The sequence below is a fragment of the Notolepis coatsorum genome (genome assembly GCF_963971535.1).
Source record: "Notolepis coatsorum genome assembly, chromosome: 17".
In the NCBI taxonomy this organism is placed as follows: Eukaryota; Metazoa; Chordata; class Actinopteri; order Aulopiformes; family Paralepididae; genus Notolepis; species Notolepis coatsorum.
The window spans coordinates 46,474,771-46,494,127 of record NC_140181.1 but is presented as its reverse complement, the minus strand read 5'-3'; the positions used below and the strand labels follow the sequence as shown (position 1 = coordinate 46,494,127).

Genomic DNA, 19,357 nt, shown 5'->3' with positions numbered 1-19,357 from the left:
AATCATTTATTGCACTCTTTCTTAAACAGACAACATAACATATATCAAAGTGCTTGACTTAAACATAACATATATGAAAGTGCTTGACTTAAACATAAAAGTACCGTAATTTTCGGACTATAAGCCGCGGCTTTCCCCCCCATTTTTCGACCCTGCGGCTTATATAACGGTGCGGCTAATCTATGAATTTTTACAGCTAACTGGGCTCGCTCCCTCAGCTCTGTGACCGTCAGATCAGACTCCTAAATCTGCTGCAGCAGTGCACGCCTTGCCCCTCCTCCTCCCCCTCACAGACCCACGTCAACAAACCATTACGGCAAGAGTCTAGTGTATGAGCAGCTCAGAGCTCCTCTTTCAACATAACTGAAGCATTAAACAAAATGACCCAGTCAACGAACTATTCACTTTAGTTTATTAATGCATGAGGCGTTGTCTAATGTTATCTAGCTACTGATAGCTCCTGATATCACCGTCTGATATCATCAGTTTGGCATTCGATTTCGCAGGTGCTGGCTAACTAGCTATCGTTCTGTGAGCTAACGTTAGTACCTAGCTGGCGCTGGCTAACTAACATAGCTATCGTTCTGTGAGCTAACGTTAGTACCTAGCTGCCGCTGGCTAACTAGCTATCGTTCTGTGAGCTAACGTTAGTACCTAGCTGGCGCTGGCTAACTAACGTAGCTATCGTTCTGTGAGCTAACATTAGTACCTAGCTGGCGCTGGCTAACTAGCTATCGTTCTGTGAGCTAACATTAGTACCTAGCTGGCGCTGGCTAACTAACGTAGCTATCGTTCTGTGAGCTAACGTTAGTACCTAGCTGGCGCTGGCTAACTAACGTAGCTATCGTTCTGTGAGCTAACGTTAGTACCTAGCTGGCGCTGGCTAACTAACGTAGCTATCGTTCTGTGAGCTAACGTTAGTACCTAGCTGGTGCTGGCTAACTAGCTATTGTTCTGTGAGCTAACGTTAGTACCTAGCTGGCGCTGGCTAACTAACGTAGCTATCGTTATGTGAGCTAACGTTAGTACCTAGCTGGCGTTAGTTTAAACAAATGTTAATAAATGGGAGCTTCCTCAAACAGCCATCTCTTTCCCGACAATCCCCTCTGTGCACGAACCCTTACATAATGGTAATTAAACATTAAAACACCTGCGGCTTATAGTCCAGTGTGGTTTATATATGCAACATCATTCAATTTAGCTGCTGTGAGGAGGCTCACGCTGCCCCCGATACTTCCTGTCTCTGCTGTGCAGGCGTCACCCAACCGACCTGTAGGAGTCGCTGTCCACAACGTATAATCCCCACTCATCGACTTCCACCCGCTACCTCTGTCAATTGAGATAGTATGACGGCTGGTCCAAGCCGCAGGCAATGCTGACACCGGGATTCGAGACCAGAGTCTCTTGCTTTGGTGACAAGCGCAATCTCCGCTACACCACCCAGCCGCCTAAGAATGTTACCTTTCAAAAGAGACCAGACTCATGCATGTGCTATAAGTATAACATATAATAAATCGCAAATTACTTTGGGTATGCAATTGACAGGCGTTTTATGCTAAATGTGCCCTCCTGTTAACTCAATCAGCGCCAGAGGGCGCTGTGTACTGTGTTGGTTAAAAGGCCAGCGTTCTAAAGTATAAGAATACGTGGCGGTGTCTGCAGGGCTATAACTATATTATAGCTATGGATGCAATACTATTGCCCATTTGACATCGAGTATCTATTGTTCAATATGTGAAAAAGAAAATAATTTTTTCATCCATACATTCCTGTTTTATACATAAGTATGGTTTTAGGGTAATTCATGAGAGGCTGTTAATAGTCCCCAACGTGTATTACTAAATGCATTGGCGTTCCGTCCCTACACACGCTACAATTAAAAATACCCATCAAATGCATATGATGGGTATTATGTTCCATCATGAATGCATGAAAGGGTGGGGGGGGTCTTTGATAGTCACCAACGGAATACGTTATTGACTAGCGTTACACACATACGCTCGGATCACAATGAAGGCATGCTTTGATCAACGCAAGATTTATATCATATAGCCCTTACCTTGACTAGGATCTGCCCGAAAAAGAATATTCCATTTATCTGATCGCGAGTCCCAGTATTGGTGTCGATCGTGTCGCCAACATAATCCGCCATACATCATCGATCTGGAGCATTTGACGCTCCTCAAGCCGATCGGGACATGTCCGCCTGGACCAATATAATCTATGCACAGCCCGAGACAGAGTTTCAAAGGATGTGCAATACCGGCTGCATCCTACCCCGCGGCGGTATTGGACTTTTGCGACCTCAGACTCATTCCCTATGATAACACCAGGCTCCCTGGATGGATAATGAATGGAAATATCGAATAAAAGAAATAACGATGAAAGCCCTTGTGGCGCACCGCATAGTGCCTTGCACACCTACGCGGCCATCCCGGGTTCGCCTCCCGCTCCCGGGGGATCATTTGTCGCATGTCCTCCCCACTTCTTCTCCCGTTCTCCCTCTCCTCTGTCGGTCATGTCTGACCATGAAAAAGCTGGAAAAAAACGCTCAAATAAATCCTTTAAAAAAAAAAAACATAATTTTGGAGCACCCCAGTGGCAAACCACATAACGCGCTGAGTCGCAGCACGGCCGACCCGGGTTCGATTCCCGGACCTGTCGTTATTTGCAGAATGTCTTCCCCCCACTCTGTCTCCCGTTCCTCCTCTCTCTCTCTACTGGACTGCCCAGTAGTAAAAAGCGATTAAAAAAAAAACATGAAACATAATTGTATTTTTTTGTGTGTTAAAATCCAAAGGAAAAAATATTAAATCAGAGAATTGCGAAAACAGGAAAATTCAAATCAGAGAAATCCGAAAACAGGAAAAGATACAAACGGATTTCATAGGGCCCTAGCTAAGCTTACCCTTTAATATCTCATTCCTATGCTGATGCTTTGGAGACAAACCAAATTGTCTAAGAATGACATGACATAACAAGTTAAGAGTTTTGTTCTTCCAGTTTCTGGCTTTGGGTAACAGCTGTTCCCAAATATTGAGTGAACACCACTGTAGCTCCACCAGTATGGTTCCATTGTCAAATGGCAATACATATAAGGTGCAGTAAGTCTCCTGGTATAAAAGGCATATTCCTCCACGCTACCTGCTCTCGTTTGAGTTTCTCCCTCTTGCGGATGAGCTCCACCAGTAGTCTGGCTCTCTCCAGGTCATGCCTCAGCTTCTGCCAGTACCTCAGCGCTTCTCTGGCCGCCGAGACCTTCTCATCCACCTCAGGCTAGACAGCACAACACAACACAACATTAGACACACACTGACTACCGAGATAAACACAAACTTTTTATTTGTATTTTCTTGCTGATGGGACCTTTCTTTGGACCGTTTGTAAACAATGATGACGTTTCTAGGCGAAACTGTGATTTCAGGATGAAACCACCTGTCTGTGGACTCCAGGAACATTCTGGATGAAACCACCCGTCTGTGGACTCCAGGAACATTCTGGATGAAACCACCCGTCTGTGGACTCCAGGAACATTCTGGATGAAACCACCCGTCTGTGGACTCCAGGAACATTCTGGATGAAACCACCCGTCTGTGGACTCCAGGAACATTCTAGATGAAACCACAGACGGGTGGTTTCATTCAGACTGTTCCCGGAGTCTCTCCCCAAAAGATGCGCACACGGTTTGGTTTCAGAAGCAGTTTTGCCTGCAAGTCAATGTTGAGGAAAATATTCCAGTCTAGTCTATTACAGTGACTAGAGGTGTAGTGGTTGTATTTGGTGAAGGCCAAGGAAGAGCTGTTATGAGTACAATGCTACTGAGACCATGATTATTTATCAATATTGAAAAGGAAATGGGAGGATTACATTAACACGTATAAAGGCTTAAAACATAATTGTAACAGTCTGTATAGAAGATACCAATAAACGGTTACCGATTTTAATGATAACCACAGTAAAATTTGCTGACGGTTATGAATACCATTCAAATTTGAATAATCATTAAAACCATGTTTGATTACAGCGCTTTGAAAAACTCACGGTAAATACTGTCTAGAGTAGACGGTTCAGCATCAACCATAGATGGTGACAGACGCATTGTTCATGGGGTCATTGCATATACTCAAATGCAACACAAAAGATATACTGTGTGTGCATGCACAACACCAATATTAAACAAAAAGCAAAAAAAGGTATGTTAATTTTATTTGGAGATTTGGTACTTCAGTTTGGATCAGTACTGTTTGCACATTTTCAGCACATCTTAACAACACTAATACTGTGATAATTTGTCACTATAATTGTGATATGAAATTTTCATACCGGAATCAAGACAAATGCTCATGTAAGTACTCTGCATCGGCATGTATTCTTAAAAAGTACTTGTGTGTAGTACAAAACCACTTCTAGTGACCTTCATTATCCTTCTAATCTCCACAAGCAGTCAAAACCTGTGTTTATGTTTTAATTGTCCTGACCTGTTCAATGGTACGCTGGGATTGGACGTTAGAGTGCAAACGTCTGACCAGGGGCACACCGTTCCGTGACTGACGCTTCAGGAACCAATAGCTGTGAATTCTCTGCATGAACTGGTTCTTCCTCTGGAAGAGAATGCCTTTGCAGATGATGTTGAACCTGCGGAGTAGAGAAAGAAGATGTTACGATGCTCTCACCTAATTGACAGACACAAGCCAATTAAATAATAATAATAAAAAACTATTACAAGTTGTGTTCTCTTTAAAAGAGGAATTCCACAAAAAATCTTTGGGGGGGGGGGGTTATGAGTTTTGATCCATTTAGAATGTTTTGTTTTTAAATTGAAACCATGAATGGAAACATGACAATAAACTACAGAATATGATCTTGGCCGAAATTAGAAACCGGCAGAATTACAAGCCAAAATTCAGCTGAAACTCTCTTTAACACTTTGAGTGCCAACGACGCTATATGTCGTTAGTTCATGCCGACCGTTGAATGCCAGCAACGACATATAGCGTTTGTTTGTCGTTTTTTATTTATTAGCGATTTGAATTCATAGTTCACGTTAGTGCAGCAACCTCTCTCTGAGCTCCATTGGGAAAATACTGCCCCCTATCGTCTCTCCCTGTGTAACTGCACCCCATTGGATTAGACTGATGGGGGGGAGAATCCAGTTTCCTCATTTTACTTATCCGGCAAGCCATCCAGAGAGATCCAAGTCTTCGCCGACCCTCAGAACAGCGTGGAATCGGTATTTCCAGTACCCAGCGCTGAATGAATAAACACGATCGATATTTGGAATGGCGATCAGGAATTGGAATAATCTTTTTGGAGAACATCTGATCTGAGGTAAGGAATCTATTTTACCAGTCTTAGAATAATCGGATCTGTTTTCACAGAGATATCAGCGTGTCCCATATGTGTGTGTGTGTGTGTGTGCGCGCGCTGATCAGGAAATGAGAATAGATTTTTCAGCTTGCTTCTCTAGCGTGTATAAGTACACATATACTATCGATAATCTAGCGTTTATTTGAAAACGATTCATAAATAGGCCGAAAAATTTCAACGTTTTTTGTGTATTCCAGAATATTCCAGTATTTCCGTTTATCACGGAATCTTTATATTTTCCTGAAACTTTCAAGAAAACGAGGGGTTTTCAAAATGGTATAAAACGGAAATGAACCGATTAAAAAACAATCCGTTTCGACAATGTTGACTGCAAACAAGTCATTGATAAGCGACGGCCAGATTAGACACATATCCATAATTTAAGACATAGATTATGCGTTCACAACGCTATCATTGAAGTGGGTGCTGGCATTCAACCATGTTCTTGGGCACCAAGCTCCGGCATTGAAAGTGTTAAGAGTAAGGGGCCTTTCTCACTCACTCATTCTGTCCGTACCGGTCGCGTACCGTCCTCATTCCGGGTCAGAGTGCGAACCCCCCCCCCCCCCCCCCCCCCTCTAGTTTGTGTACACACTGGTCTTGGTTCGCTTCGGGTTCTGTTTACGGTTTGCCTTTGAGCGTTTACGCTTGCCGTAGGCGATGATGTCACGTTCAAAAATGTAAACAGGAAGTGTCTTAACACGACTGCGGACTCTGGATGCTGATATAAAATGAACAAATAAACCAATAAATATGAAGTTATATTTGAACCTCTGTTGTCAAGTTCAGTTACGCCTTCTACCCCTTCTGGGGCATAGGCCGTCAACAAGTGATCTCCAAGCATCTCTGTCTTGAGCTGTTCTCTCCAGTTGGTTCCAGGTCATCTTCATGGTCTTGGTGTCTGCCTCCAGGTCTCTGCGCCAGGTGTTTCTCGGGCGGCCCCTTTTCCGCTTGCCCTGCGGGTTCCATGTTAGGGCTTGTCTGGTGATGGTACTTGCGGGCTTTCGCAGGGTGTGGCCTATCCAGCGCCATCTGCGTTTCTTAATTTGTTGTCAAGCCTTGTCAATATAACCCACCCCATTTTATCACGAATGGATGGTGTTGTTGTAGAGTCCGCTTTTGAGCGTTTTGCAGGGTTAACGATAGCGCTAAGCTAACGGCTAACGCTAGTTAGCTTAGCCTTTTACTAGTAACATTGCTGCATCGATTATATTGAATGTCATTGATCTACTGGTCGACCACGGCCGACTGGTTGGGCACCACTGGTCTAATAGAAATAAATGCATTCGAACAAGAAGTATAGTATACAGCAATGGCTAACGCTAAGCTAACGGCTAACGCTAGTTAGCTTAGCCTGTCCAGCAGCTAACATCCCATCGCTCGTGGCAATTATATTACATGCCATTGATCTACTGGTCGACCACGGCCGACTGGTTGGGCACCACTGGTCTAATAGAAATAAATGCATTCGAACAAGTATAGTATACAGCAATGGCTAACGCTAAGCTAACGGCTAACGCTAGTTAGCTTAGCCTGTCCAGCAGCTAACATCCCATCGCTCGTGGCAATTATATTACATGTCATTGATCTACTGGTCGACCACGGCCGACTGGTTGGGCACCACTGGTCTAATAGAAATAAATGCATTCAAACAAGAAACTAATGTATAGAAATAGCATGGCAAACAAAAATTGCCAGGCCTAATGCGAGCCAGAAGTGCTGTGCTTTGCTTTGTAATGTGGCTTCATGTTAGCCGGTTGAGGTCTGAACTCTCAAATTACCCATAAATATCGTTTTTGTATTGTATTGTCCAGTGTGATTTTATCTGCCCAAAATTCAAGCAAGCATGACAGTAACGACGTTGTGTGTGTCACACCCCCCGCACCCACGGCCCGATTCCGAGACCACCTAATCCAACTGGCCCCGTTCAGCGGGGGGTAAAACGAATCAGCACCGTTTCGCATCCCAAAAGGGGTGAGTGAGAACACTCCCCCGTGCTCCGGGGCGGTGATTCGATCCCAATACCTGAGTGAGAAAGGCCCCTAAAAGGTAGTCACTGCTGCTGAATTATGACCTCTGCTGTCATAAACTCATTTGAAATGCGATTGTGTCCAAACTTTCTAAGCAAAGAATCTATATCGTATCGTGATGAAACTGGCAATTCCCACCCCTAGTCAGCAGAACTATTATAACAACAAGCACCTCCTAGGTAGATGTCAACAGGCAAGCAGTGTTGGATCGCGGATTCAGGATTATCACTCGCCTAAGGGAACGTTCCTGTGACTTCACGTAAGTAACACACAGTAACGTTACAGCAAATGCAGTTATTTGATAGGAATACACAAGGAAACGCCTATCTGTGAAATAAACAACATTTGATGGATCCATCTTGATACGTTCTGTAAAAGTATTCCACATGCACTGATTGTTTATCTCTTTGTCCTAGAGGCAGGCCATACTATGCGCAAGAGTATTCTATAGGTTGTGTCTCGAGGGCCACCGTGACACATCATTGCAAATGTCATTACATTTAAGTAAATTAACACTAATAATACAGTGTGGTGATGCAAGTTAATTCTGGAAAAAAGGACAGTATTTTCCTAAATCTTGAGACACCTCATAATGTAAGCTAGACAGATATTTCCCCTGCTCATTACTGTGCACTAATACTGAATGTTAGGGGTGTAACGGTACACGTATCCATACTGAACCGTTTCAGTACTGGACCTTCGGTTCAGTACGCACTGTGTACCGAAAGAATGCAACGGTACATTAACCACCAACGGAACGCGCGTGCAGAACTTTCTTTTGCGTGCATAATTTAATTAAAAACTCCAAGTTCACCCCTTCCCAAAATATGACTTGCGCAAAGGGCCGGATGTTCGATCAGCCCACGCACAACACAGAGATTACCCGTAATTATTTTAGCATAGCCTCATAGTGTGGTGAACGCGAACACACACACACACACACACCCTCTCTCTCAGTGCGTAAGGAGGATTGGTGCTAGATTGAGAAGGGGCTGGCTGTCTCTCGGAGATCAAATTAATGATAGTTTGTGGCATATAGAACGGACATTCATACACGGCAACGTGCCTCCAAACAAGGTGTGATAAACATGAATTGATATATTTTCCTTGGCATGAAAGGAAATAGTATTTACCATTAGGGACCTGCATGACGCTTCTTTCTCTATTCAATAACGTTTTACCCTGAGGGATGATTTAAGTGTTAAAAAATAAAAGTAGGCTACTTACATTCTTGACGCTAGAACTCCCAAAACAGTGTTAGCATAAAAAAGAAGGTAGGCCAGCTGTAGTTTACATAGCTTGCATAAAATCGTCTCTCAAGGTTCCACAAGTTAATCAAAATCCGAAGTATTTCCAACCGGGGCTTGAGATTGCTCAGAGTGCAAATCATCACTGTCTTCGCGACCGGTGGTCGCGGTTGTTGTTATTACTACTCGCATGTCATTCAGTTCAATGACGCCACGTGTCTCCTATCAGTCATGCAGCGCATTCAGGCCCACGCTCACAATATATATATATATTATTTTTTAGCAAGTCGGTTATTAATTTGAAAATATAATATTCATTGGCAGCCCTACTTAACAGTTACTGCATCACCCCTGAGTGGAACATGGAAAGCCAAATAAATAAACTTAAACTTTCCCCCACTGTACAGAGACATCAAAACCGAGGTACGTACTGAACCATGGTTTTTGTGTACCGTTACACCCCTACTGAATGTACTTGGCCTTGAGAGCCATTCTGGTGCAGGCAGACACATAGAAACCTGAGTCCCAACACGATGCACTTTGTAAGCATAAAAAAAAAACATTTCGAACAGAAAAAAGTGTGCATGCTTCACCTCCGCTGCTACAACTCTATCCCAGGGGAAACACTGAAAGTAATACAACTGAAACACATGGAGGTAATGTTGAGAGAATGGTTACAATCCTCCTTTAAGTCATTAAAGGAAAAAAACAAAACATAACTGGATGTTTTTGTATAGTATAGTTAGGATAGCATAGTGACATAGGGTAGAACTGTATATTGTATAGAAAGTGTACATAGGACTCATTGCCTTTTGTATTTTATCTTTATCATGTCTATTTTATTCTATTTCTATTTTATTCTTTTATTCTATTATTATTATTTGTATTTTTTGCACAATCGAAGCAGGCATGGCTACCTTCATTTCACTATAATGTCTTGTGTATGTATGTGATGAATAAACCTCTTGAATCTTGAATCTAGCTCCATGTTTGTGCCGACTAGAAAATAAACCAGACCTTTGCGTGGGTATCTGTGGCACGGTCACCATTGGTGAAACACTGCATCGTGCCAGTGCCTCAGCGCTCTTCTTCCCTTTCCTTTTGCTCTGCTTGGTATCGCTGCTGTGTTTCTTGCCACGTTTGGGTGTTGCTGGAGTCTCGGTGTAGGCACTGCGTCCTCTACTAGCTCTACCCCGGCCCCCGACCACCCTTCCCCCGTTCTCCTCCTCTTCAGAGGCAGAATCTTGCCCCAGTGGCGAATGGGCCTCACAGAAGGCAGTCTTCTTGACGGAGAAGGTGGTCCCGTTGACGTTAGTCTCCCGTACGGGATCGATCTTCATGAAGAGTCCAGCGCGCTGGGCGCAGGTGACATGGAAGGCTGTGTAGCAGTTGGCCTTGTGACACTGGATGGAGGCACCTCGCCCCTTCTGCTTGCACAGGTAACAGGTCAGCTTCCAGCGGGCAGGGGGGATGTTACCCACCCCTTCTACTGGCTCCAGAAACACTGTGTTGGCGAAGCAGACCTCGGGGATCCAGATGGCACAGACCACATGTGCCCAGCGGCCGTCGCTGGTCTGCTTAAAGGCACCACCGCGGTTCGGACACAGCACACAGTCAACAGGTCTCTGAGGGGACTGGAGGCAGCAGCGGCACAGCCACTGGCCCTCTGGGATATAGGGAACACCGTAGCACTCCTGGTGCACGGCCAGATTGCAGGCATCGCAGAAGAGGATGACGTTGCTGTTGAGGCACTCGTCATCCAGGCACACGCAGCAGAAGGCGTCGTCGTCGATGGCACTCTGCGAGGGCGCCCGGCTCCGTGCCTCCCTGTAAGCCTCCTCCTCCAACCGGTCCACCAGCAGCTCAAATATATCCGCGGAGATGGCCGTGTGACCCTCCGACGTCCGGCCGGCATTGACCATCTCCAACCAGACCGTGTCCTCCTCGTCCATGTCGTACTCTGCCTCGGCCTCCTGCTCCTCCTGCGAGCGCTCCATGTAACGGTAGTAGGCCGTGGGCAGAGCGGGCGCCTCGACCGGCTGGAAGGTCTCCAGCACACGGAACTTAGGCTCGGGAAGGGTCATGTGGTGAGGGTGTGACGAGGGGGTCACCTTGTCAGGTGTCTGTGGGTGAGAGTTGGGGCAGTGGTTCTGTGTGGAGGACGGGGAGGATCTGGCAGAGGAATGTTTGGGGTCTTTCCTGCGGCTCCGGGGTGTGGCAGGTTTGCGACTAGGGTGGGCGCTACTGGTGGGAGAGGACGGCTGTTCGCTGTTCTCCTTATTGCTGTTGCACTCTGTGATGTCCTGGGCCATCATCTCGTCCTCGGTGATGACTGCCAAAGGATCCACTATAGAGATGCGATGAAGCCTGCCATCCAGGTCCACCTCCACCACCTTCTGGGCCTGGGCATAGGTCAGGGTCTCTCTGCTGGGGGACGCTTTGAGGCTGTAGGGGGAGGGGGAGCGCTGACGGGCAGCACATCGCCCGACCACTGCCCCATCAGACCTCCTGCCACTGCCACCGGCACCAGCTCCCCCGGCCGGCTGGCCTCGCCGGCGTGGCTTCCTCATGGACCTCCAACCACGCTGCCCCGCTTACCCAAAGAGGTCTGAGATTAGAAAGATAGAAATCTCCATTTAATATTCTTTAAACAAAATCACGATTTTTTTTAAATATTTTTTTTCAAACAATGAGCATAGAGCAGAATATATTACTCAAATAATGACTCCGAATAATTGGTTTTGCCTATTTCTATTAGTTACTGTCAATTAAAAATATTTTTTAAGCACCACAGATATGAGTGTACATATTAAAAACACATTGGTTTTAAATACCATCTTATCATATTAGCCAAAAAGTATTACCAAAACTATGACAATGACTGGAATATTTCACTGCAATGAAAAGTACATAGTATTCCACCTGCCAAACAGTTGATTTAGACACCACCTGTGCAATGTGTGACATCAGCCAGGCAAACAGCTTGTAGAAAATATGACCCCCCCCCCCCCCTACCCCCAAGGCTCCAGAAGGTAACCTCTGAAATCGAAGAGACTGTTATGAATTTGGCACATCGACTCATTTGAGACCAAGGCCAACTCATGTGGGTTTTTATTTTGCTGCTCAGAGCTCGTGGGGGGGGGGGGGGGGGGGGGGGGGGCAGGGTTTATGGCCATGCTAACTGTAAACATTCTACCACACACACTTGGGCTCGGCAGCAGACTTTCATGAAACGCACCACATTCATCATAAACCAGTGTGATGACAGCTGGACTACTGTCAAATTGAGGAGTATAGCCAAATCATTACTCAGCCAGCAGAAATAAATTACCATTGGTAGGTTATTCAGGACTTTATCTCATAAAACTGTTGGCAACTACACTCTCCAGTCAGGTCACAACAAGAATGGCTCATCCAATAGTCTTCCCCGATGGTCTGATTGATCCACCTCTGAGCCAATCGTTTTCAGGATAGCCACCGCCTCTACAGATCAGTGTCCTTATATCCACAGTAAAATGTCAGCCATTTTTCACAGTTTTAAAACAGTGTTAAAAACTCATATACGGTTCAAAACATTACTAGTTTCACATCATCGTAATGACAGTCCAGCGCGTATACACGGGGCACGAAATTAATTGTGTGACACCAGTAATACAATGTCATAAAATCGTAGTGATATAACTAGCCAACGACTGCTAACCAGCTATTATGCTAACTTCGAGGCTAACGTGCCATTGACGAAGACGGCAGCACAGTGCTAATCCTCAGCAACACTGTTAAGACGCTAGCAAGTCAATATCGTTAACCAACTAACATATCGCGTCACTGTCACGACTTCTGTGTAGAAGGTACCCTAGCACAACGACATTGTCTTACCTATTTTAACAAGTGACTTGACACGGGTACCTCGACAGACTGACGTGGAGCCGCTTTGACAGCAACGGTTGGCTACTAGCCTCGCTAGCAGTTCCCCCCGAGAGCTAGCGGCCAGCTCCCTACACTCCTCGAGACATAAAAAGCCGGTGTATTCCGCCGTTACAAAAGTCTCCGTTTCCGTCTCAGTGCCCCATTGATGGCACGACACGCTCCAAGTGCCGACTCGGAACACGAATAGTATATTCGCCCAAAGTAAAGTTTGAAAAACGGCTTGTTGTCGACCCCGTTTTTTTTGCGACAAGGAGAAATGCTAGCCTCAGCTAGCTGGCTAGCTATTGGAAGCCCTGAATGTGCGGTAGTGTTTCAGGTTGGAGAGCGGGGCTCGGGGAGAAAACACGCCCCTTGACAAAACCAGGCCATGATTTTCGCGGGCTACACAATGTAAAGGAATGGCCCATGATGGTACTAACTGTTGGCTAGATGTATATTGAAAACATTTTAAAATCACCATGCGTTTTTAACCCAGGCTGCATGGTCTAAACACGACTGAATTACACAGTTGTAGAATAAATTATTCAATTAGTGTTTGTGTGTGGGGTGAGCGATTACTTGTTGTAGCTAGCTAGCTCTCACCACCTGCACTTGTCTTCCACACTCGCACAAGAAAATTTAGAAAGGATCGGTGCAAAAATAAATTAAACATGAACGAATATGCTGCAGGCCTTTTCCACTCTATTCTATCATGTCTGATACAGCCTACTCTAACAGAGGCTATATAGGCCTATTTAATTTTATAGTGTTACTAACTATTAAGAGTTTGCTAAATTAAATACAATGGCATTATCATTTCAAATGGTTTCTCCCCGGCTCCTCAGTGTCTGGCAAGGGGTTGTTTTTTGCTCACTCGTTGCGATTGCTGGGGTAGTGGGCTACCATTGATGAATACCTACCACTGCCTCAACAACCACCCTCTAAACCACTGGGAAGTGTGAAGACTGCAGTCACCATTCATTCTACTGCAGTGTTGAATTTCAACACCACACTGAGAACAAAGACAACACTCAAGATGTATTGTCACAGTGAGACTATTCTGCAATGACAATAAGAAACAGAAGGATAATTAATTACCTATAGATGAAACCATGCATTCAACAAAAAAGGCAATTTGTGCGGTGTAGCCTACTGTAGGTACAACAAAATACAACATCTCAAAAGTTAACCAGCATCATACCATTTATTGTGAAAACAAAGTCCCACAAACATAGCCTACCTGGGCCCTGTTCCTCGTACCTGGCTAACTGAGTTAGCCGGATAATTTTCAGGATAACTTGACTTAAACTAGACCTTTCGGTTCCCCGATGTGCGATTTTCTAAATCACTATGGCAACAGATCAAAAAGTTTGAACCTGGTCGAGGGCAGGGTTTAGTTCAGTTAGCTCGATAACCTGCATGGCCACGCCCTCGCAAAGAAATGCCAGCTCCCTTCCTGAAATAATTCTTGATTGATTGAACATTTTATTAACAGATTGCAGAATGGGTACAGTACAGTACAGCTCAATACACACAATTGTTATGGGGATGCAGACCAGAGAAAGACTTTAGTCTTGTTTACATCAGGGTCCCCCATTTTCAATTCATCATAATTATGACATACAGATACAGTACTGCTACATCTATACATTTATGACATACCAGATTTGCAAATACAGTACTGTTTGTGATACAAAAAGAGTCTAAAAAAGAGAGTATACATTTGACGTAGAAACTGTACATTGGAGGAGGTTGGGTAGGTGGGGGGGGAACTGTACATTGGAGGATGGTGGCGTGGGGGTTGGGTAGGCGGGGTGGGGGAAACTGTACAAGCAAAACTGTACATTGGAATATCGACAAAACCATACTTGGTTCTAAGAAGAGGGTCTCGTGTATTCTTGGGTTAGGTCATTTACTGTACATTGGAGGGGGTTGGGTTAGGACATTTACAGGGGCCAGTTTCGAATTGCAGTCTCCAGCAGTCTAGATCCCATTATACCATTCTGAATGATGTTTTTGTGCTTCGTTTTTCTAGAGGGGGCTTTTGAAATGTAAAATAATATACCTAAAATGCTGATAATAAATGTACTTTGTCCTAAATAATGCACGTCATATATACGGCGCTTGCGAGGTGCGATATACACACTATGTGGTTATTTTAATAACGTCGGAGCATTGCAAATGTGATGTTTTTAATGAATGAAACCTATCGGCGTTCGGCTCGGATTAGTTTCATATTCTCGGCTGTGGATGTATTTGCGCCCGGATTGTGTTTCATTCAAGCATAAATTGAAGCGCCTTCATGCATGGATTGTGGATATGAATTATGACAAATCTGAATATCACTCACCGTCACTCACACGTTATTGTGATATTGTAACTGGGATTAAAATGTTTGAGGAGATGCACTGTTTGATTTGATGACGTGGACGTGACTTGAGAAAATTAATGAGCAATTGCAAGCCTTTGACGTTTTGATGAATTTGAGAAAATGCATTTATCTGTTCAAGCACTGTTAGTGTTATCTGATGATGAACAAGGTGATTAACATGACTGGTGTCACTGGTATAAAACAAAGGTTAATCAATTCAATGCATGTATGGATGATGTCCGAAACAGGTTAAAACCTGATTAATAGTGAAACTGTATATTATCCAAGCCTCTCTGACACGTTATTTCAGGGGTAGCGCCTTGAAAACGTTGGGAACCATGTATTTATATAGTACATGATACCCAAGCACATACAGTACAGATATCCTCATAAGTATCTATTAATTCGTATCATTAGATATACTCTTTGGGCTTGTTTTTGTCTACTTATTCTGAAAGAGTTGAAGTAATTATTTTCGCTAGCAAGATCTTTCGATTATTCATTCCATTAAGCCTACTGCCAGCAGGCACATTTAAAGAAATATAATCTGATTGATTGGGGTAATGAGGGACTTAAAATTAGCCTATAGATTATGCATTTAACTTAACTTATTGAGCCGTACTGTATTGTACCCATTCTGCAATCTGTTAATAAAGTTTTCAATCAATCAATCAATCAATGCCGTTAGAAAATCAGGATTTCTGCGGTCGACACCTGCTGTCTTTTCAGGTGAGGCGGCCGCGCGCAATTATCCTGAGTATCAAGTCTGGTTCGAATTAACGAGACTGAATCAGCGTTCGAGGAACAGGGAAAGCCCGGATTCAAACATCGGGTTAATTGAATCTGGATAATGGGACTTTTGATCAACTTAGTTGAACCAGGTACGGGGAATAGGGCCCTGCTCTCATCCGGACATATAGAAAAATACAGTACAGTCAGTATACAGTAAGACTTACAGTAGGAGCCGTGACAGTGTGTTTACATGCAGATTCATATTCAGAACAGGAGCATTGTTTTGGCTATTGCAATCAGTATATGGCATTTCAACGTGCACAAACAAGAAGACGGAATACTTGAGGCGTTCAAAATAATGACAATATTAATCTACACATAAACACACTCGTTTTCTCACAATAAATCTTAAACATTTCACTGTTGGGGAGTGAGGGTAGGGGGCATAACAAATAATAAAAAATAAAAACATTGAAGAAATGATTGCTCTTTGTTGAAACAGGGTGCGGCCTCCAAACAAATCCAGTCCCAAAGAAGCGGTAGTTTGGTGATGTCAGGGCTGTATATACTGCCTGGGTTGGCCTGGTGTCACTGTGGAGGCATAGTGAGTGTGTTTCTTCTTTTAGAGTCTCTGCGTGGGAACGGTGAGAAGCTCCTCACCTCTTTGAAAGATAATCCTGTGGGAGGAGGGGGGGGTCAAAACAATTACTTTGTTGTAGGCTTACAGTTTACACCTATCTGCTAACTACAGCCATATTTTGAGGGGACAGCCATTTAAAGCTGCAATAGGCAACTTCGGAGAAATTGGCAAGAGTGGGTTTACCTGCCCAGTGTAAATAGAGCAAGCTCTGAATCACCTTTCAAGGGTTTCCAGACTCCCAGAGGCACCAGCAGCTTTAATACTTCTCATCCTCTGATTGGCAGGTGGTTTTACACATTGTGTGTACTACTGACGAGGATGGTGCATCTTAGATGCAATCCCGGGAATACCACTTGACAGGCCAAAAACATTTGATTGGTAATTTCTTTGAGGTTGCCTACTGCAGCTTTAATGGCTGAAAAAATAACATGTCAAACAATCAAGATTCAACGACTACATGACGGGTAGTTCTAGGTAATGGTTGGAATCTGGTTGAAGACCTCGACATTAAAAACACTGTTTTGATGCATACAAATAGCAAAAATGTGACACCTCCCCCTTACATACCGATACATTTACAATGCATCACATCGTTCTGTATCGTCCTTTCTATTGGAAGATCCGTAATGTGTTGTTTAGTAACAAAGACTGAGGTAGATTTGATAAATATCAATGACTCGGAACGACTGCGCTGGCTGTCTGAAAAAGAGTTGTCATCACATTATTTAACCTGACTGCCATAACACAACGTTCTGAAAAGTGAAAATGAAACGTTGTTTTCCTTTAGTGTAACTGCAGCACCAGCGACCAGCTACCAGCTACCAGCTACCGGCCAGCCCCAGGCTACCTGCTACCAGCCACCACCACCAGGCCAGCCCCAGGCTACCAGCCACCAGGCCAGCCCCAGGCTACCAGCCACCACCATCAGGCCAGGCTACCAGCTAGCAGCCACCAGGCCAGCCCCAGGCTACCAGCCACCAGGCCAGCCCCAGGCTACCTGCTACCAGCCACCACCACCAGGCCAGCCCTAGGCTACCAGCTACCAGCCACCAGGCCAGCCCCAGGCTACCAGCTACCAGCCACCACCATCAGGCCAGGCTACCAGCTACCAGCCACCATCACCAGGCCAGCCCCAGGCTACCAGCTACCAGCCACCAGGCCAGCACCAGGATACCAGCTACCAGCCACCACCACCAGGCCAGCCCCAGGCTACCAACCACCAGGCCAGCACCAGGATACCAGCTACCAGCCACCACCACCAGGCCAGCCCCAGACTACCAGCCACCAGGCCAGTCCCAGGCTACCAGCTATATCTCAATAGATTTGACTGAGCTCTTGATACAAGGACTAATACTAGACAATAGATCGACATTTTAATTGTATTTGCTGTGTTCTGTGGCTGTACAAGGTTTGCTTACATTGTTAAGATTTGCAAACACTGGAGTGAATCATATCTACTGTATATTCTACCGTGTATTCCCATTTTAAACAGGTTCAGAAAGTTTCAAGAAGCTTATTATCCATCTAGGGAGTAATGGCTCCGTCTGCTGATGTTACTTCAATTAGATTAGAGTTTAAATCTATTGAACAACTCATTGTTGATCTCCTAGCACGACAGACTGAACTTTCCTCTCGGCTAGTCTGCCTGGAGCTGCCGGAGGCTGAGGATTCTCCCGTTGGCTGTCTATCATGGGTGAAGGTGGCTACGGGGGGCAATAAGCGCCCTGCGAGGAAATGATCTCTTCCACACTTCGACCCTGCCTCTCCTCAGCTTTCATCTGGCCGTTTCTCCCCACTGGCTGAGCGTTCTGGTGGGACTGCTTCGCCCTTATCCTCTATGCCTGTGTTCCCCCGGGCCGTGGCAGTGCCTGGGAGACTTCGCCCAGGCTGGCTATGTTGCTCCACTGGGTGATCTCCCAGTACTACATTCATCCATTGACAGTGCCTGCTCTGCCTCGTGGCAGCCTGATGGGAACGGCTGCCAGGTGCCCCGCAGCAGGAAGCGGGCTCCCTCCCGGAGTCCTGCTCTCTCGCCTCACTCGCTACAGCATCCTCCTGGCTCTTGCTCTCCGGTGGCCAAGCGTGGTCGCCTGCAGGATCCTGTGCCGGAGTCTCCTACTCTGAATGGATCGGATGCAGAGTCTATGGACACACCTGCTAGCACAGGACTGCTAGCGTTGGATAGCATAGCCAACGTTAGCCTTTCCCTCCTCTCTGGTGCTGATGCTACAAGCTTAGCTATCCCTACCCCCTCCGTGGTTAATGCTGCTAGCATAGCTAGTCTTTCCCCTGGTGCTAGCAACTTAGCTAAGGCTAGCACAGCTGGCCCCAAGCCCACTAGCTTTCACATGCCCCCTCCAGAGTATATCGTCCTGGGTGACTCTATTGTCAGATATGTTAACATCCCAAATGCCATCTCATACTCTTACTCCGGGGCTAAAATTCTGGATTTAATTCAATTCCTCCCAGGTATTGTTGAACGCAACAAGTCAGCACACACAGTGATTGTCCAAGTTGGCACAAATGACATCCAGGGTAAGGGGGGGTCAATCAAGTTAGGCAATGATTACAAGACACTGGGAATGATTATAGAATGTCTGGGAAAAAAACGGTATATTCTCTGGTTTTCTCCCCACTCTTGACCGAGGCTCAGAAAATTTTAGCCGGACATACAGTGCTGATAGATGGTTATCTGGCATTTGCGATGCTCGTGGTTTTGGTTAAGTCAGAAACTTTGATGCATTTTGGAAAAAACCTAGCCTGTACCGTGACAGATTACATCCAAACACCAAAGGAAGAAAAGTCCTAGCTAGCTATTTCCACTGCTATGTCAGGTCTGCCTCAAAGTGATGTCAGGACTATAGGGCTGACCCCTATTAATCGATTAGTCGACTAATCGGTCGAAAGGAGCCGTAGTCGACTGGCCAACCTCTTAGTCAAATATAAAAAAAAATAAAAAATTTAATATATATTTTTTTAAATCATTCTTTCCAAAAGAAAAGAGGCCTAGAAGCGTGGCTAATGCTAATGGCACGCATACCAGAGGCTAACTGCCTACGAAAAC

The 19,357-nt window shown here is 45.1% G+C and overlaps 2 protein-coding genes across 5 annotated transcripts in view; both read right to left on the bottom strand.

Moving 5' to 3' along the window:
- brpf3b (bromodomain and PHD finger containing, 3b) overlaps positions 1-13,587 on the bottom strand; it is a 47,040-nt gene extending 33,453 nt beyond the window's left edge. For 2 of the 4 annotated variants that reach the window (XM_084334079.1, XM_084334082.1), the window contains exons 1-4: positions 12,521-12,790; positions 9,662-11,252; positions 4,479-4,635; positions 3,145-3,276 (exon numbers count right to left, since the gene is read on the bottom strand). In XM_084334079.1, coding sequence (XP_084190205.1) covers positions 3,145-3,276; positions 4,479-4,635; positions 9,662-11,214 — 1,842 coding nt within the window. In that variant the 5' untranslated portion in view covers positions 11,215-11,252; positions 12,521-12,790. Of the gene's footprint in view, positions 1-3,144; positions 3,277-4,478; positions 4,636-9,661; positions 11,253-11,975; positions 12,082-12,520; positions 12,791-13,470 lie in introns of those variants that run through there. The other 2 variants (XM_084334081.1, XM_084334080.1) reach the window with 2 other exon arrangements.
- A 157-nt stretch (positions 13,588-13,744) lies between these two features.
- mapk13 (mitogen-activated protein kinase 13) overlaps positions 13,745-19,357 on the bottom strand; it is a 73,972-nt gene continuing 68,359 nt past the window's right edge. Inside the window, exon 12 of the mRNA XM_084334083.1 lies at positions 13,745-16,330. Coding sequence (XP_084190209.1) covers positions 16,242-16,330 — 89 coding nt within the window. The 3' untranslated portion in view covers positions 13,745-16,241. The remainder of the gene's footprint in view (positions 16,331-19,357) is intronic.